This window comes from Primulina huaijiensis, chromosome 3 (genome assembly GCF_012295235.1).
Source record: "Primulina huaijiensis isolate GDHJ02 chromosome 3, ASM1229523v2, whole genome shotgun sequence".
In the NCBI taxonomy this organism is placed as follows: Eukaryota; Viridiplantae; Streptophyta; class Magnoliopsida; order Lamiales; family Gesneriaceae; genus Primulina; species Primulina huaijiensis.
The window spans coordinates 5,076,055-5,093,796 of NC_133308.1; the positions used below are offsets into that span (position 1 = coordinate 5,076,055).

General features: G+C 34.9%; 2 protein-coding genes across 4 annotated transcripts; both read right to left on the bottom strand.

Annotated features, from left to right (window-relative positions):
* Positions 1–2,479: 2,479 nt before the first annotated feature.
* LOC140973291 (probable pectate lyase 5) lies at positions 2,480–4,504 on the bottom strand. The gene is made up of 4 exons (XM_073435980.1): positions 4,321–4,504; positions 3,500–4,237; positions 3,156–3,294; positions 2,480–3,004 (listed from the first exon to the last, which is right to left on the bottom strand). Exons 1-4 carry the CDS (start codon positions 4,425–4,427, stop codon positions 2,783–2,785), a joined length of 1,206 nt encoding a protein of 401 aa, XP_073292081.1. The 5' UTR covers positions 4,428–4,504; the 3' UTR covers positions 2,480–2,782.
* Positions 4,505–8,591: 4,087 nt separating this feature from the next.
* On the bottom strand, positions 8,592–17,736 carry LOC140973290 (uncharacterized). Of its 3 annotated transcripts, none has more exons than XM_073435978.1 (15): positions 17,306–17,736; positions 15,838–16,234; positions 15,569–15,746; positions 15,297–15,436; positions 14,025–15,225; positions 13,828–13,928; positions 13,337–13,481; positions 12,533–12,601; positions 12,402–12,447; positions 11,948–12,315; positions 11,669–11,748; positions 11,426–11,561; positions 10,967–11,165; positions 10,803–10,885; positions 8,592–9,067 (listed from the first exon to the last, which is right to left on the bottom strand). In XM_073435978.1, the coding sequence occupies exons 1-15, from the start codon at positions 17,412–17,414 to the stop codon at positions 8,933–8,935; spliced, it is 3,387 nt and encodes a 1,128-aa protein (XP_073292079.1). In that variant the 5' UTR covers positions 17,415–17,736; the 3' UTR covers positions 8,592–8,932. The 3 variants fall into 3 exon arrangements, 2 of the variants coding, with proteins under 2 accessions (XP_073292079.1, XP_073292080.1); XM_073435979.1 differs by having other exon boundaries at positions 17,302–17,736; XR_012174611.1 differs by lacking the exons at positions 8,592–9,067; positions 10,803–10,885; positions 10,967–11,165 and having other exon boundaries at positions 11,545–11,561; positions 11,669–11,773.
* Positions 17,737–17,742: the final 6 nt, after the last annotated feature.

Sequence of the window (17,742 nt, forward strand, 5' to 3'; positions counted from 1 at the left end):
TCAAAATCTATCATTGCTTATCTTTAACAAATGTGATAAATTTAATGATGACAACTTGATACTTGGTGCCATAAGATTTGTTTTGTTCTTGATGAGCAAGATGTCTCAGAGCGTATTGACCAAATCATGCGGGATCTCAATGTGGGTAACAATGCTCAACAGATGAGAGATAAAAGAAGCTTAAAATGCGTGGTAATGAAAGATTTCAGTGCTCGTGCTATTATAGTCAACTTATGATTGATGGTCTCATTCATCAATGTGATCATCATCCTACTGCTCATGACATTTGGGTGTAGCTTAGGAATAAATATGGAGGTACTATTGTAACCCGTATGAGCCAATTAACTATCAATTGTGATAGTTTTAAGAAACAAGCTGATCAAACAACATTTGAAAACTATTTCAAACATGATTTGTGAATTGAGTAGCAAATTCAAGTTTTGATCTGATCTTTTCCTGACAAGTGGGAGCATACGAAATTCAATCTGAATCATAACAATAGCATTAAGACTTTCTCTAATGTTGCTCGCCATGTTGAACTTGAGGATGAGCGGCTTGGTGTTGCTAAGTCTATAACAAGTGCTTTTGTGGCTGGTCTAGTTCTAAGAAGGCTTCAGGCTTTAGACACTTTAGGAACTAGAAGAGCAAAAATAAGGGAAAGAATGTTGCTGAAGTGTACAAACCATAAGACAAAGCTTAAGAACTTTGGGAAGAATGAAGTGCTATAATAGCCAAACATTTGATTATTTCACACGTGAGTACCTTGAGCCTAAAAAAGTGTCACTTACTAATATTTTTGTGAGTACTATATGTGTTTCTACTACTATTTTATTAACTTAATATTATCATGTGTGTATTATATACTCAGGAGCAATAGACCATGTAACCAGAGATCGTGAAGCATTTTTAGATTTCATTGAGTTCCTTGTGACACGAGATGGATATATGTAGGAAATAGTGCAAAAATTGAAGTCAAATGCATCGACACTTGCAAACTAGAGTTTCATGGTAGTTGAACTGTTCTCTTACATGATGTCCTCTACGCACATAAGTTCGACATAATTTAGTATATGTTATTGTTCTTTTAGGATTAGGATTTAGTAGGAACTTTAACACTATTCTGGTTCGTATCTACTATGAAAATATGTATTATGGTTGCAGACATATTAAGAGTGATTTTATTGTGTTGGATTTATACATACAAATGTTTAATTATTATGTTGATCGTTGTGTTTCGTTAAATGTTTATTCATCTAGTGATGAAAATATGAGCTTATACTTGCATACTAGATTAAGTCACATTGGACAAAACATGATGAATCGACTAATAAAAGTACGACTATTAGGTTTTCTATCTAGAGTTGATTTATCGAATTGAGAGCACTGGCTTGCTGTTAAAATGACACAAAAACCATTTGAAAAGAGATTAGAGCCTAATTTCCATGGAAATTAATTCATTCAGATATATTTGTTCCAATGAATGTGAAGGCTAAACATAGAGTCCCTTGCTTCATTACATTTATATTTACTTGATGTAGCTTCTGATTCCCCAACCTATATTGTGGAGCTCCAATCCTTGAGCTTCCAGACGTTGATACCCAAGAGTAATTCTAATTCCCTGGACCCTTGCAAGATGATCACTTGAGCATTGTTGTTTCCTCAACCTTGAGGCCAATGATCCCACATCATAACCTACAATCCCTAATCTTCCGAGCATTAATTCTCAGATGATATTCTTGATTCCTTGACTTTGTGGTTGATGATCCTCGAGGATATTCTTGGTTCCTTGGCTTTGTGGTTGATGATCACCAAGGATATTCTTGGTACCTTGGCCTTGAAGCCATGAATCTAAATTCTAAAACTTTATTCGGGTCCTCGATTTGGCTGTTAGTTAATGGTGAAAACACTGACTCAAGTAGGGACTAAGGATGAAAATAAGAAAAACTTGGAAACACAAATTCTTCAAATAACAGAATACTCGACTATATCACTAAGAAAAGAAATAAACATGGAAATAACAAAAATAAAGCTGAAGGATCTTTCTTAAACACTATATAAATTTACAGAAAGGCTAACAGAACAGAAATTGAAATTAAAATGCTACTGGAATTTGTTTCTAGAATATTTGCTGAAGTTATTGAGTAATTGTTGATGATCCTTTTTCCTTCTGTCTTACGCCCGAAACCAATTTCTTCATTGTGTGTAACCATGGCCTTGGGCAGAAATTTTATTTTAACAAGTATAAAAACAAATTTTTAAACTACTTTTGATTGTATAAAATTTATAAGATTGCTTGCAAATTTCGTGATAAAATAATTTTTTACAGATATGTGCAACATTGTTTAATCTTTTTCTGACGGAGGGTTACTTTTAATTCATTCTTGATTCTACAGAAATTAATCACTAGCCAAGTATTTTTGTGAAAAAATGTTATTTAGAACATGTTTTTTGTAGTTGGGACTCGGGAGAAAGGATTTTTACAATTGGATTTCGTCCCAAATTCGGAATTCGGCGGCAGATGAGTTACAAGTCATCAGTTGAACATTTGAATGCAAAGGATTAAATGAAAATTACAATTGTCAACTCACCAACCTATCCTTCCTTTTGACATATGGTGTATGAAAGTTTTCTTGCTTACTTCCTAGCTACACGGTTTAATGTCTTTATACAAAGAAAGAAAAAGGCCGAGGTTGGGGAAACAAATTGCTGAAGAAGTGAAATTGACGAAAACACTTGAAGCCCTTCTGTTGTTTGGTTGATCCTATTGCGATCGAACACACGATCAACATGCGTTGCCTTCTCTACAGTTGAGTACGCCTGCTCTTGCTGTCATTGAGCTCACGAGGGACGATGGTCTCGCGCTCAAGCTTGATGCTTTGGCGAAATTAGATGAGGATCCAGCACCAGACAGCGTGAAGAATGCGCCATTTAGCATCAAGTCGCCTTCTGATCTCCAGCTCCATTTCTTCCACTGGCTTTGTGGAGCCGTCTCATGTTTGGTCACCTTGAAAGGCAATAACTTCACTTATTAGCCACGCTCAATAGTTAAATCATGATTTATTTCATTGATTTATGTTACTATTTCAAGCAAATAATTAGATTCTTTTATGATAAACATTTAGCAAGCATCATAGTATATCAGTATATATTCTCACCTCCTTATGGTCCCTATCATCAGGAGCAAGAAATCTATTGCCTTGGCTGTTGATAGTAGGGGATGCACTGCCGCCAATAGCATACATTCGCCAATGTGTGTAGTCATTGTTCACAATGTGGAAATAGCCATGCCTGCATCTGCAAAATATGTCAAGAACAGAGACTTTTCAGCCATCGTTCTGGTGTGACGCATCACGTCGACCTCATTTATCTCAACAAAATAATAACAGAGTTGAAATTTGTAACATGTTAAATAGCTACATTAGGCTCGAATTACGCAAGGGCGTGCAGATCAAGGAATTTGAAAGAGAGGGGCTATGGTGCCTGTTTTTAATTAATGTACCTTGGCATCCTCTGAATGAGCCCTTCTCCGAAATGGTTGAAGGCAATGGTGATTTGCATAGCTTTATCACGTGTGTAACTATCACTATGCCCCAAGAGCATGACCTTATCATGATGTGTCATGTAATTGTTCGAAATGGTGATGGCTGTCGAGCCACGTATGGCATCGATGAGGCCATCTTGGCAATTCGACAACGAGCAATGATCGATCCAAATATTGCTGGAACTGAATATAGACACCCCGTCACCATCTGATAAGCCTCTCCATCCAAAATGTTTAGTAGAATCCCTCACATAAGCATTCCCCCCTTGCTTGCAGTCATGTATGTTGATGCCATGTATGATGACATTTCTAACATATTGAAGGGTTATGCATGGCCCATTAGCTATGTGCACACTCACACCTCTGCCGTCAATTGTTTTGAACGAGGTTATCATGAGTTCTTGCTTGAGTTTGATGACCATGTCGCGCGAAAAAACGATCCACAAAGGCTCGCTTTGGATGCAACCGTATCTCAGAGTCCCCGGTTTCGGATTCACCGCATCATCTCCAGCATCTGTCACTACATAAATCTTGCCATCTCTTCCACCAATGGCCTGTCTTCCGAACCCAATCGCGCAATCTGCCAACTGCTTCCTATTGTTTTTCCAATTAGGGTCACAACTCCAGCATTCGTCAATGGGGTTGCTTGCTCCACAGGATAGAACTCCCAAATTCCTTCTTGATGCATTAACTTTTCTGCAAGAATTTATAGCACATTGTTAGACTATGTTAAGTAGAACGAAAATTATTAAATAAAACGTCGCGTCACGTTAGCTTACTCGTTAAATTCTTGCACTACTAGTTCAGGGTCTGGAATCGGGGAAGATAATGTGAGAAGTGGAACCAAAAGAAGAGATAACATTAGAGTGAAAAGTGGGATTCCCATGTTTTTTTTTCTTGTGTTTGATTTTTGTTGAGACGAAAACAGAGGAATGAGAGGTAGTTGTTAGTTATCTGTTATTTCTGGTTTGGTTTTCAAGTGCATGACTTTGTATTTATATAGGAATGAAATAAGCATTAATTAGCCCACCTTTTCTCCACCATTCTGAAATTTTGCATCTTTCCATGTGATTACTATTTTAAAAAAAAATTCGAAAATAACAAGAAAATATTAAAGAATCAATACAACTTTTTCATTCACATTTGATTCTGTATATATTTTTGAATTTTTATTAAAATAGTGGCTTGTAATTGTGTCGCAACATTTCAAATTCAAATAAATTAATTTGAATATGTTTTATGCTTAATATTGGAATCGATAAAATATTAATTAACATAATTATAGCAAAAACTTGTGTGAGACGGTCTCATGGGTCGTATTTTGTGAGACGAGTCTCTTATTTGGGTCATCCATTAAAAATATTACTTTTTATGCTAAGATTATTACTTTTTATGCTGAATATCGGTAGGATTGACCCGTCTCACAGATAAAGATTCGTGAGACCATCTCACAAGAAACCTACTCCATAATTATTGGATTGGGCAATAAGTCAAATCTTGAATGAGTAAAACTCTATATATGCAGCAATGATTAGATCTCAGTCAACTTATCTTAATTTTCTTTTGTTTAATTCATTCATTTGTTATTATAATTTACTAGTCTTCATAAATATATGTACCAAAATTAATCTTGTCCTCAAAAGTCGGGAAAAATGATTTTTTTTTTATATTTAAAAAAATAAGATTGAAATTTGCCAAGAATTCACATGCAATAGTTCATCAACTTGATGATCTTTTAGGTAAGTATGCATGTGCTAACATTAACAACTACTTATGATTATTCTCTTTGCACACAATGAACTTGTGAAAGATCATTCCATATCCCATGTAAGAAATCGATTGATTCGAGTAAAGATAGGTCGTAGTTCTTTCTAGATTCAAATTAAACGCGAGATTTTGTTTTTATTTTTGTAGAAAAATATTAGTTTTATCATGCGATCGTACGTTTCCATTTTTATCGCATTTGCTCGAAGATGTTTATATAGGACATAATCGATCTTATTGGAGCAGTAGATCTTGAGTAGACTCGGAAGATTGCTTGGAGGTGTTTGGTGCAATTTCAATTTATTTTTTATTTGATTTGAAAATTTTTAATTTATTTGTTATTGAGTTTCATATTTTATTTTAGTAACATAAAATAAAAAGTTGACGAATGAACTAATTAAAGTGGGAAAAACTAAAAACCTCACATGGTTTTAACTGTCACAACCACAAAACCCGCCGAGAATTTTCTTTTCCATTAATANTCTTAAAGGATCCGTACAGCCCAACTAAATCGATATCCATAGAATATACATATATTAATTAAGTATACACGTATTTCGTGATACAGTCTCACGGATCTATATATGTGAGACAGATCAACTCAATCCATATCTGCTATGAATAATGATATTTTCAAAATTAAAAGAATTTTTTTCATGGTCTAGTCGAGTTAGAAATTTGTTTCACAAAATTAACTCGTGAGACGGTCTCGTAACAATTTTTTATTATATATATAGTCTGAATGTAAATTTCAATATTTTTATAACATTTACATAATATTGAACTAAATTACACTCATCTGGTAAAATGACGAGCATGTTATATATTATAATATTACTAATATCTCATTACATGTGTTGCGTGTTCCTACAATTTTTTTATTTTTTTTAAAAAATATTTGGATTTTAATCAAAATTTTTTTTTTGTAGTTTTTTTATTTATATTATAAAATATGGATATAGGTGTGAAATGTTACGTTGGTGAAGGATATAATATTATTTTTATTTTGGTGAATTTTAGTAATATCAATAAGGAAATGTGGATTTGTATATAAATTATGTATTAATTTGTCTTTGGGTACAATTTGCTTGTACCTTTCTCACAATTATGGTACGGCGAGACGTGGCCAGATTCATAAATCTTAATGCAATTGTCAATTAATCATCAATTTAATAAATAAATTGTGTCTTAAAATTTATTTTGATTAGATCCTAACATACTAAAATCTTTGTTTTCAGTTCCCATTTAGATTAATGATTAGTTTAGTCTACACTCCGCCACCAATCATAATTGTATGCATTATTGATGGGACTTGATCATGAACCAGAGACTTGCTTCTCTCGGGAAAAAAAAAACTAAATCTATCTAAATAAATTAGGAAAACAACCACAATCAACGATATTTCAACGATATTCGAACCTGAAACCAACAAGTTTCAAAGCCTCAATCTTAACTATTGGGTCAATGCCTCATCGGCTGGGCTACATCTTCTTTGGGGTGCATTCACACTTTATTAAATTTTTTAGATCTAGACAATAAAATTTAATTATATCGTTAATTCCTAATACTCCTGATGATTATGCTAACTTTGACTCATGAAAATAGAACGTGAGTGAGATCGAATGATCGTTGTTTTTATCAAAAATTATAATTGATGTTAATAGTATGATTCAAATCTTTAAAACTGAATACAACTCAAATACTATCTTTCGATCCTTCTTTCATTAGGGGCACATTACACCCAAAAAGTTTCAAAGTAAAGGATTATAAACCCATATATATGAAATTAAAGTTTCATGAAATCCTTTCTTGAAACGTGAGATCCAATATAAATTTTTTTTATTGCGTATCTTCCAGGAATCATTCTTTGAGTCGCATGCACGTGGTTGTGTTCTATCTTATTATTAATTGTTTATGGAAGGTTACTTGAAAAGAAAGACGAGTCCTAATCACCTTCATTCTTGTATTTGATTTTGAGAGTTTATCATTATAATGTAGATTTAATGTGACACGGTTTTACGGATCTATATCTGTTAGGTGGACCGACTGTACACGGACAAAATACCTGGTCCATTCTTTAATATAAATAAAATTTGGATCTATCAAAATCACAAAAAATTGGGCTTCTTCTTCGATTCTCGCGGCCAGTTACTCTACAAGAACAAAATAATTGTTATTTTGGCTTGATTTGCCTTTGATTATCGACATAATCCCAATCCAATTTTTAAGAATGAACCAAAAGAAATTACTATTTACTTCGATCTAAAAAATGTTGAAACTGACGATCTGATCGTGGAGTAACAACATGTATTGATATCCTATTTCATACCTTCTTTTTGAAAATTGCAGATCAAAACTTATAATTTTATTGTATTAACTTTTGCATGTTTTATTAATTATTATAAAAGCATATATTGTAACTTTATTTCTGATATGCGCAGTTGACTGATTGTGGTGGCATGTAAGCAAAAAATGTTTGTTAATTTAGTTAAATGCAAAGAAACTATATCACAATAAATATTAATGAATTGATAATAAATATTTACAATCTCGAACATACAAAGTAATATTTTTACAATAAAAACTAATATTTTTTTCGTAACATAACTAACACAAAATTTGGCTCACTTATTATAAAATTATGAAAATAATATTTTCATAGTGAAAATAAAAATTATAGAAATAATATTTTTGCAGTGAAATGTGAAATACTTACATCAAAAGTAATATTTTTAATGTAAAAATTACTGCTTTTGACTTAATTACAAAAAAATAATTTTCAATAAAATTATTAGTTTTATTAAATGTAATAATCTCAAAAGTAATATTTTTAATGTGATACTAAAATGCTATGTTTTTTTCTTAGAGAGTGCCTATCGATATTGACTCGTTTTGCCAGCTGAAATAGCTTCTTCATCTCTAGCCTAACCAATCTGTGAAGGACAGTTGCTACCATATCCAGTTGCTGCTGCTGTTGTTTTCTAGATTTTGACATATCAATTTGTCACCGACCCCGTAAAATTGGTTATCAGCACTCTGACCATAAAGACTCAGTTCATGCATACCTCATACCTCCATCAAAATTGATTGTGTAACGTAACGATAGTCTATTTTAAATTGTATTTTTTAAAATAGCCTTATTTGCTATACAAAATATTCATCACGTTTTTAATACAAAATGGTCATAACATCATTTCAGGAAAAATATCTTCGTAAAAACTTCAAGATAAAAAAAAAAAAAAAACCATCATCAGATCTTCAAGTAAAATAAATCTTCATCGTGAACTAGATAAATTCATGGTTGTAAATCTGCAATTCCGTGTCAATTCACCTACTCATACAATCTGTTTTCTACTCAGCTGTGGGTAGTGTACACAATCCTTTATTTCAAAATTGAATTCCATTTTCTCAAAAAAAGAAAAAGAAAAAGAAAAAGAAAATTGATCTCCTATTCTATACAAACAAATGAATTCAAGAACCAAAATCACAACACTAAAAACAAAAAAAAAATCAACTGTACCTAGTGGAAATGATTCATCTCCTGGCACAATTCTTACAGCACCCCACACTGTCATCTTGTTCTTTAGTGGTATGTACCGAAGAAAATGTTCTATGTATGCATACGTGCTAATTCTTTTTTAGTTCACCAAAACTCTCTTTTTCGTCGTACAATTTCCGGAAAACAGAGTCAAGCTCGGGAAATGCGGACAAGAGTAGCAACTGAAGAAGTTCAAACGCCAGCTGCTTCATGAAAACAGATGACTGTACATAAAGATCAACAGTAATTGATTAGTCATGATGCAGGTAATGCTACATACGATTCATAATGTATGTCAACTGGTACGGAAATAAATATTAGATATTCACTTTTGTCAACAGCGACATCCTTAAAGTATCTACCTTCGTGTGGTATATTTGTGGCGAGACATAACCATATAATCTAAAAATAGCAAGGGAATAAAAACAAGAAAGATGGAAAAGGAGATAAAGGTAAATTATTTTCAATTCATAATTTGTAAAACAATCTATATTTAACATTGCATAATCGACCACTAAAATGTGCTTTCAAAATGCCACTAAAAAAAGGAGACGAAAAGCAAGATTCACGTCATATGAGCCAACTATGCGAACAAATTCAGGTTAAAATAAAGTTAGTATGGCCTCGATAGATTATGAAGATAAATGGCCTTAAAGAACCAATGGTAGTTTAAAAATGAGTAGTTGAAGCAGAGGTTACCAACCAGAAAAAACGTCAATTACAAGGGCAAGATGCAGTCCATAAGTAATGTACCTTATCTGAGTGAAGTACTAATTAAGACATGATTAAACAGTTGTTAATTATGCATTATTAAGTAAGTGATCCTGCATGTTGGGATCCACCAAATTTAGAATGGACCACCTAAATTTTGTAGCTAGTGTCACTCGAGAGAGTTCGATGAACCGGAACACACAGATCGAGACGTCATCAGCAAGTTGACGACGGATACAGATATAATCCCGAAGTCTTAAAATGTGATTTAGAATCATCATGAAAAACTTTGAAATATGTTTAGTAATTCTGGATCTGACATGATAGTGATTTCAGTACGTTGATATTATATAAGTTCTGTCAAATTGTTTTAGTGAAGTACATGATGTATTGATTGAGATATCCAAGTATAACATACACACTTATATGTTGCACATTTATTTGTTGTGTGATACTTTTTTACTGTTTTGACATATTATGCATGACATATTACGTTGGACCTGATATTTCTTGAGATATACCTCGTTTATTTGGGTGGCTCAGCCCTGTTCTATATTGTGGACGATTGAGTATCAAGAGCTACATTGTCCGACGGGACCAGAGCGGACTCTGATGACTCTGGACATTTTAGGTCCACGTCTCGATGATGAGTGTGAGAGCCAAAACATGTCTATGGCAGATCAGATACTACACACTCAGGCGCCTCTAGACTGAGCATGAGATTCTAGACGTTATCATTGATATCCGAGCATATTGCATTTCGCATGTATCATATCGATTTGTATAATCGTACATTCTCGTATTGAACGATTGTCGCTCACGTCTTTTTATTCATCTTGGACAACCCACATTCCACGGGACAGGTCTTAGGTTGGACGGTTCGGACGGTCAGGACAGTGGCAAGAGCAGTTGGATTTTCGGTGGTGATCCAGTGGAAGTTTTATTTGGTTTCTCGTATTCCGTGCAGGATTATGAATTTCATATGATTGAATTAACGTTTAAGATTGAGATTTTTGTTCTGTTTTCGTTTGGGTTGTAAAATAATTAAATTACTTGGTTTCTACCGCTTAATAATTGTTATTTAGTTTAATTATGAGTGCTTACTAGTCTGTTTAGTAATGGTTCGAGTAAGGACACTACAAGTAATGTCATGGAACACATTGGCAAATTTTCAATTATGATGAATCAATCATGTATTCATGATTTTGTGTACCATATGATAAAAAATAAATCTGAAATCAGAATAACCTGAATGAAATAGTAGAGATCCTTTGAGCACTGTTCATATTCCTTGCGTCCAACAAGGCCTACAACAGCAGCCGGTGCCTTATCTGCAGCAGAATATCAAATTCAACAGCACTAACACATGGCTGCAATTGAAATTAGGACACAGATAGGTCATAACTTATTACCAATCATTACTTCATACACAAGTTTGGCTCGCCGCTCAGCTTCCTTCTGTTGTATCTCCTCCATATTTTGGACATTTTCTGGTTGAGGTGAGCAGGGAGTGGAATGTTTGTCACTAGGAGAATTTTGTACTGAGCTTGCAAGTTGTGGTCGCTGTCGCCTTGGATGTTTTGTTATGAATATCCCATCAGGCCACAATAACTATGAATATCATACAGGTAATAAATATTATTGTCATAATCATTTTGTATTGGTAGAACAGCATACACAATGTAAATGTTCAGGTCAAGTAGGCAAGGATGCTCATAATTCAAAAGTGGAAAATCTTATTAACTTTTTTTTACCAAAATAACCTATTAACCGATTCCACGAAGCAAAAAAGGAAAGAAATAAAAACAACTCTACAAAGATGAATCATAACCGAGTCTTTTTTAATGAAGATCAAGATGTCAAACATGTACCGTCTCCAACCGCCGGATTCCGGAAGCAACAACTGATCCATGTCGCAGAAGCTGGATTTTTCCAATCAACCAATCATCAAAGGCGTCACCCATTCCCAATTGTAAAACCTGCTTGACCACCCAAAAAACCTTTCTCCTGCAAACCGCTCAAAATTGTGCAAATCAAGAAGGAAAGAGTGGGTTTGAGTTTAGGTGTACGAACAAACCCCATATCTGCATGTAAAAAAATTTCACAATTTATACCTAATCCATCCACCATCCTTGAGCTGCAAAATAGCCTCAACTAAATCCAGTAAAGGAACACTTAGGTTTGGCAGCACCCACTGATTGAAGAAAAAGAACTGATCACTACAAGATCAACAAGCCAAAACTGGGGATAACACAGCAACATCAACAGGATACGGATAACTAGTTCTAGAAATTATAATATTCGATAGCCATTTTGCATAGACCAAGACTAATTAGAGGATAATGTTTAATGGCTTCAACACAAAGCAAATACGCAGAACATATGTAAATTACCTCACTAGGAAGGGTTGCATCTGAGGAACCATAAATGTCATCAGCATAGAGTGGAGCTCGCCTATCTCCATTTGCTGTTCTCTCCATGTTTGTTGCTGAAAGAATGTTCTTTGGCTCTGAACTTTTGAAGTCGGCGTTTGACTCTTGAGAAGCCTTTCTTACTTCTTTTTCAGGCTTTTTTGCTGAAAGAGATTGGTCTCCCGCTTTCAGTTTTGAATCCTCACAACCATGATTGCCCTTGATACGTGATTCTGAATGTTGGTTCTCATTTCTGAAATTTTCTTTCGTGGAGGATATTGGATCACTGACAGGCTGAGCGTACTTCTTATGCCCCTTGTTCTTTTCATATAATGTGCCATTCAAGTCAACTGAAACACAGAAACAGTTTGAAAATGAAAAAACATAAAACTGGAAACATGTAAGAAAAAATCTGCTGTTTAAAAACTGGGTTCACCTGGAAAAGTTTCGATAATTGATAATGAATCTGAAAAAATGTACGTCTACAGCATTTGGACATAATAATCAGAAACTAACAAAAATATAAAAAAGGGTAACATGAAACAGAAAATGCAGGTGACATCCAACCTGAGAATCGACACTAAGGAAATCCCAAACTTCAATGGAGCAGGAAATTTTTGGAAGCTGGAGAAGGTTCTGCACAACAATGGAAAGTCAAAGAAATATCATCTCCCAGAGACTACACCATTTTCCTTGTTCACATATATTCTTGTGCAATCATTGACATTGGCCATTTGCAGTCCAGGGATAAAAAAGGAATTTCCCAGTACAGAAATATAACATCAATTACATGAAAAAGACGCTACTGGATTACAGTTCTATAGAAAAGATATAAATGGTTTTCAAGCTTCAATTTGGAAACAAAAACCAGTATAGATCATCCCAAGGTTTGTTAACAATATAATTATCAAAACCATCTTATAAGCATTAAAAAACTTTACCAAGACGTTCATCTTCTAAGCTCTTAAAATATCTTATATCAGATGTTACTCACTTCCTCTTAGAATTTATCACTGGTTTCTTTTAAAGCATAACAAATTAAAGATCCTCTGGTTGCATACTGGATAAATCTTCATAGCTAACTATTAAAAACTATGCCAAGAAGTTCATATTCTAAGATCTCAAAACATCTTATCAGATGTTATTCACTTCCTCTTAGAATTTATCACCTTCTAATTTATTTTAAAGCATTATTAAAGATCCTCTGGTTGAATACTGGATAAATCTTCAATGGCTCTCTAAAACAAGGGCCAAAAAAATATGAACCAGATCAAACTAGACATCTGAAGGAGACACAAAATATAAAATGTAAAGTAACAATCTCAAGAATGAAGAGAATGAGAAATATATTGAGTGTAGTAGAAGTATGACCTTCAAATACCGGTCAAGTAATGTACAACGTTCTTGAATTACGAATACATCTAGACCAGTTGACAGGAAATGCTTCGGGGGCAAATGGAGATAATACTCTGGAAACTCTTTAAGGCGCCTATGTAACTCCTCAAAATGTTGGAATCTGTCAAGAAGATCAAATTGAATTATGTCATGTGCTTTACTGCATTACACAATTCTTCATGTATATAGGCCACTCCCTCCGTTCAGGATTCAATATTGCTGCTATTTTTCCTGTTCTCCCTTAGTAGATTTTCATCTAAAATATCTGAGGTGTGTAGTGTTCTACATAAATATTCTCCAATAATAATTCTGAAGGAGATATAGAAAGTCAAAACATTGACTTTCCCTCTCCCTCAAAACTTTACCATTTAAATGTGGATGATCAATCCAGAAATGGTATTATTCACCAATTCGAACAAATATTTATCATACAGCGGATATATCGGAGTCATATCTCATTTAGGTACCTTCTTTTGATAGTCCAACTGTTATTATTTACATTTGTCACTGATATGGAATACACAGTGAATGTTTTGGATCCACTCTTGACAATATTGGCACCCGATACCTGCAAAAAAATTGCCATTCACATCGACCACATCCTCAAACTCAAAACATGCAAGCAAGTTAAGGGTATGGTTCATTTATGATCCAAAAGGTGTACCTCACATCTTAGCTTGAAAAAAGAATCAGCAATAATTGAATTTGTCGCTGAATTCACGGCCAACTTATGATTTATAGGTAAAGAAGCATCGGGCAAAGATGGTGAAGTTGTTGCTTCACTAAAAGCTCTACCTGACAGCTCTGTCTCACTATCATCACTTGAATCTCCAGGCTTGTCAACTACATCAGTTGAGTTAAGTACATCCTGCCCATCTCCCAACAGGAAACTTGTTCTTTCACCCTCTTGCCACAAATGTCCATTATAACCACTTGGTCTAGATCTCTTCTTTGCAGATTTCTTTCGGTGCAAACTTTTAGTGATGAGGTGACCTTTTTTTCCCTTTATACTACTGTGACCGTCAAGAGTTTCAAGAGGATGATGAATGTGACTGAAATTTCTTTTATTTTTTGCATCCCAGACTTTAATGGCAGGTGAGTCGAGACCTGTGACATTGCTGGTGTCTTCACCCTCAGAGTAACTGCTGCTCCAGGATTCAACTTCTTCAGAAGGCAGACTTCTATCTTCATATTCCCCTTCATGTAAGGAAGCTGAAGCTTGATTCTCTTTTGTCAACGTATCATTATCCCCAGGGTGTTTGTAATATCCAGAATTAAGAACACCTTTATCCAGAGAACCACCACCCATTGCTTCCAATTCATTTTTCTTCTGCTTTGGCAGCTCCACTGTGTTAGATAACACCCCCGACGAGTTCCTCTGCACAGGATCAGCCAGTTGATCCACATCTCCCTTTGTTCTGTAGTTCCTTCCCTTTTCCCAGATATTGTCTAAATGTTCAGGAGCCAAGGAGTCAATCTTTTTGCGTGAAAACGCATTAGGCGAACCACCCGACACTTCCCCAGATCTGGGTAGTTGGATATCTCTACCATCGCAGTTATGAATATCTGGCAAAGAATTCCAAGAACGGGTAGACCGTGTATCCATGGAAAGCAATGGATCCTTAGAGAGAAGTGTCCCACTCGTATTTTCCAAGTCAAGATCCCGATCGCCTTTTGTATTCTGATCTTTCAACTTTACCAGTTCAACACCGTTAACAGAAGGATCTGTCGACTCTGAAATATCTTCAGATGATACCTGTGTGGATCCATTAACTCTAGATTGTGATGCCATACGAGTTGCATTACCTATCATAGCAGTCTTGTTTGCAGAAATAATTAGAGATTCAATCCTCTCATTAATAAACCTGATACCAAATTTGGCAGTGTTAAAAACAAAAGGGGCACATTTTGAAAATTATGATAAATGTATACTCACCTAGGGTTAGCAAGATTTATGACTGGTCGTATTACAACACAAGCAAGGAGTTCCCTGGTAATATAGCGAAACAAGGAACACTTCAAATCCTCTGGTTTGAACGTAAACAAAATGAAGCCATTCATGACATGTTGAAGAACCTGCCAGAATAAAATATAGAAGAAAATGTTACCAGTAGAGGACAGGAAAGGCTGTTTTGGAAGAAAAAAAAGTATAGCCAACAGAGTGCCTCAGTGGGGTGGATTGTGAGACAGAGCCAAAGGAGAGACAACCTTATGCTCAGCTTCAGCAGAAAACAAAGCAGGATGCAGTTTGTTATCTGCCGCGAGAACAGACTTCAGTTCAACGTCTCTCTCTTCAATTGTCAAAAATCTTGATTGCTGCACCTCAATCTTTGTCTTAGTTGCACGAAAAAGCTCCAGCTGACTGCATAGAAGATTGATAGTATCCCTGTGCCAAACCAAGCATCTTCCCTTGACATAAATTCAGAAGGTATGGCAAAATATAAAAATCAATGAAATAAATATACAAGGATAAGAACCTTGTTAAAAGATCCAAGAGATTGACATTTCTCATGCGACTTGAAATTTCGGCTAGTACACCATTCATTACCAGCACAAGCTCTTCTGGACCTTGTCTATCCGTAGTTATGTGAGAATACCATAAATCTGTCACCCACTCTGAGATAATACGACGAGTAAAATGGTCAAGTGCTTCCTCAACAACAGGGGAGTTCACCTTATTCTTCCACTCAGACCTTTCATGGATAAATCTTGGGCTCTCAAAAAGTTTTCTCTTGGAAGAATTGTTTTCAGATGTTGGTTTGCTTTTGTAAGTAGCAGTTTTCCTCCGCATATCAAAATCCAGAGATAAATAGTGAAAAATGATTATTAAGAACATGGCAGCAGGCAAGTTGACTAAAACTGATGAACTTGTCACTGCAAGTAGAAAGACATCGGTCTTGTGAAAACGGGCACAGAGAAATAGAAGGGTTGTCCAACAAACAAAGTTAATACATGATACAAATATTGAGAATGTAAATTGGATAATGAATAATGAGCTTTAGTGCTGATTTTCTTGGCCCGAATTAAAGAAAGTTCTAACAACAAGTAAAACACTGTGATGCCAGAAGCAAAATAGAATCGGCCCACACAATTTACAACATCATCGGAACCTCAGCTCCCACAATATAAGCAGACACCACAGGTATGAAGTATTAAAACATAGCAACAAGCATTGATAGATATGATAGTTCGAGTTCAATTCCCTAAGTCATGCCGGAGGAGGGATTAGATCTCGGATTCAAACATGGAAAATAAATTAGATGTTTGATCAAGAAAAGCTATCACAAAATGTTGATGAAATAAGGTAAAAAACAAAGTAAGAATTTGTTCGAGAGTATTTAGTTACAAAGTTACAATAAGCTATATTTTTGGGTAAAATGACAAAACGACTGAAATCAAAGCCAAAATCAAGTTTTTGATCACCAATAATTGGAAGAGAAATTCTTGGAACACAAAAATTGCCCTTTTAGAAATAGCCATTGATATGTGATGTCTGTTTTCCCGAATTCCCCGATATAGTTTAATATATTTGAGTTCCAATTACCAGGTATAAACTTTGGTAAAAACGCTCAACGTTCTCGCAGAGGATCATATATGATAATTATCAAACAGAGGCCCTAACCAAGTAACCATCAACTGGTTCGTGAGTAGCCACAGCTCAAGTGACTCAAGCTAATGCTTCTTGAGTAGAAGTGGAAAAGAGCACAACAGAGAAGTCACTTAAAAATGAGAAAATAAAAAAAAAACTGAATATTTAGCTCCTTGAAAATGAATAACATGAATAAGGGTTCATTAAAGAACGAAGCTTTAAGAAGATGCACCATCATTTCACTTTAACAACAAATCCGAGCCAGAAGAAATTATGCGCCGGAAAATGCTTAATGAGAATCATCATAATGAAACAATCGTCGACTATCCATCTGTCTAGGAAAAAATTTCACCTACATGACATGAAATAGGAGAGCCCCACAACGCACACGACCAAAATGACAATTCGCTTCTTAGCTTCATCGACGAGATCCCTAACGCTCACAGTTGGTATGTGGCTGCTCATTTTCCGACCTCCAAAACCCGCTTACCTTGATCACACCCACCCTAAACCCTCATCCACACTTCAAGTATAAAACTCCAACAAAACCGAAATCAAAGCATCCAATCCGAAGCAATCACATCTTCAAACCACATTCTTCAGGCCATCATCCAACAATCTCCAAAACACGGGGGAATAACTCAGCAATACGAAAGCCAAATCCACCAACTGAATAACTAATTCATGCAAAACAATCAATCAAATGAAGGAAATAATCATTGTCGGTACACAAATGTCCTATACACTTTGGGGGTTAGGGCTCTTATCAAAATCATTATTTACAATATATATA

Bases quoted from the DNA above. Each gene is read 5' to 3' on its own strand.
- LOC140973291 (XM_073435980.1), bottom strand. From the start codon at position 4,427: ATGGGAATCCCACTTTTCACTCTAATGTTATCTCTTCTTTTGGTTCCA. The intron at 3,295-3,499 runs GTACATTAATTA...CATATTTTGCAG, and splicing joins CTCATTCAGAGGATGCCAAG to ATGCAGGCATGGCTATTTCC. The intron at 3,005-3,155 runs GTGAGAATATAT...TTGCCTTTCAAG, and splicing joins ATGATAGGGACCATAAGGAG to GTGACCAAACATGAGACGGC.
- LOC140973290 (XM_073435978.1), bottom strand. From the start codon at position 17,414: ATGAGCAGCCACATACCAACTGTGAGCGTTAGGGATCTCGTCGATGAA. The intron at 11,749-11,947 runs GTAATTTACATA...TTCTTCAATCAG, and splicing joins ATGCAACCCTTCCTAGTGAG to TGGGTGCTGCCAAACCTAAG. The intron at 9,068-10,802 runs GTTATTCTGATT...CTTTATGTACAG, and splicing joins ATCTCTACTATTTCATTCAG to TCATCTGTTTTCATGAAGCA.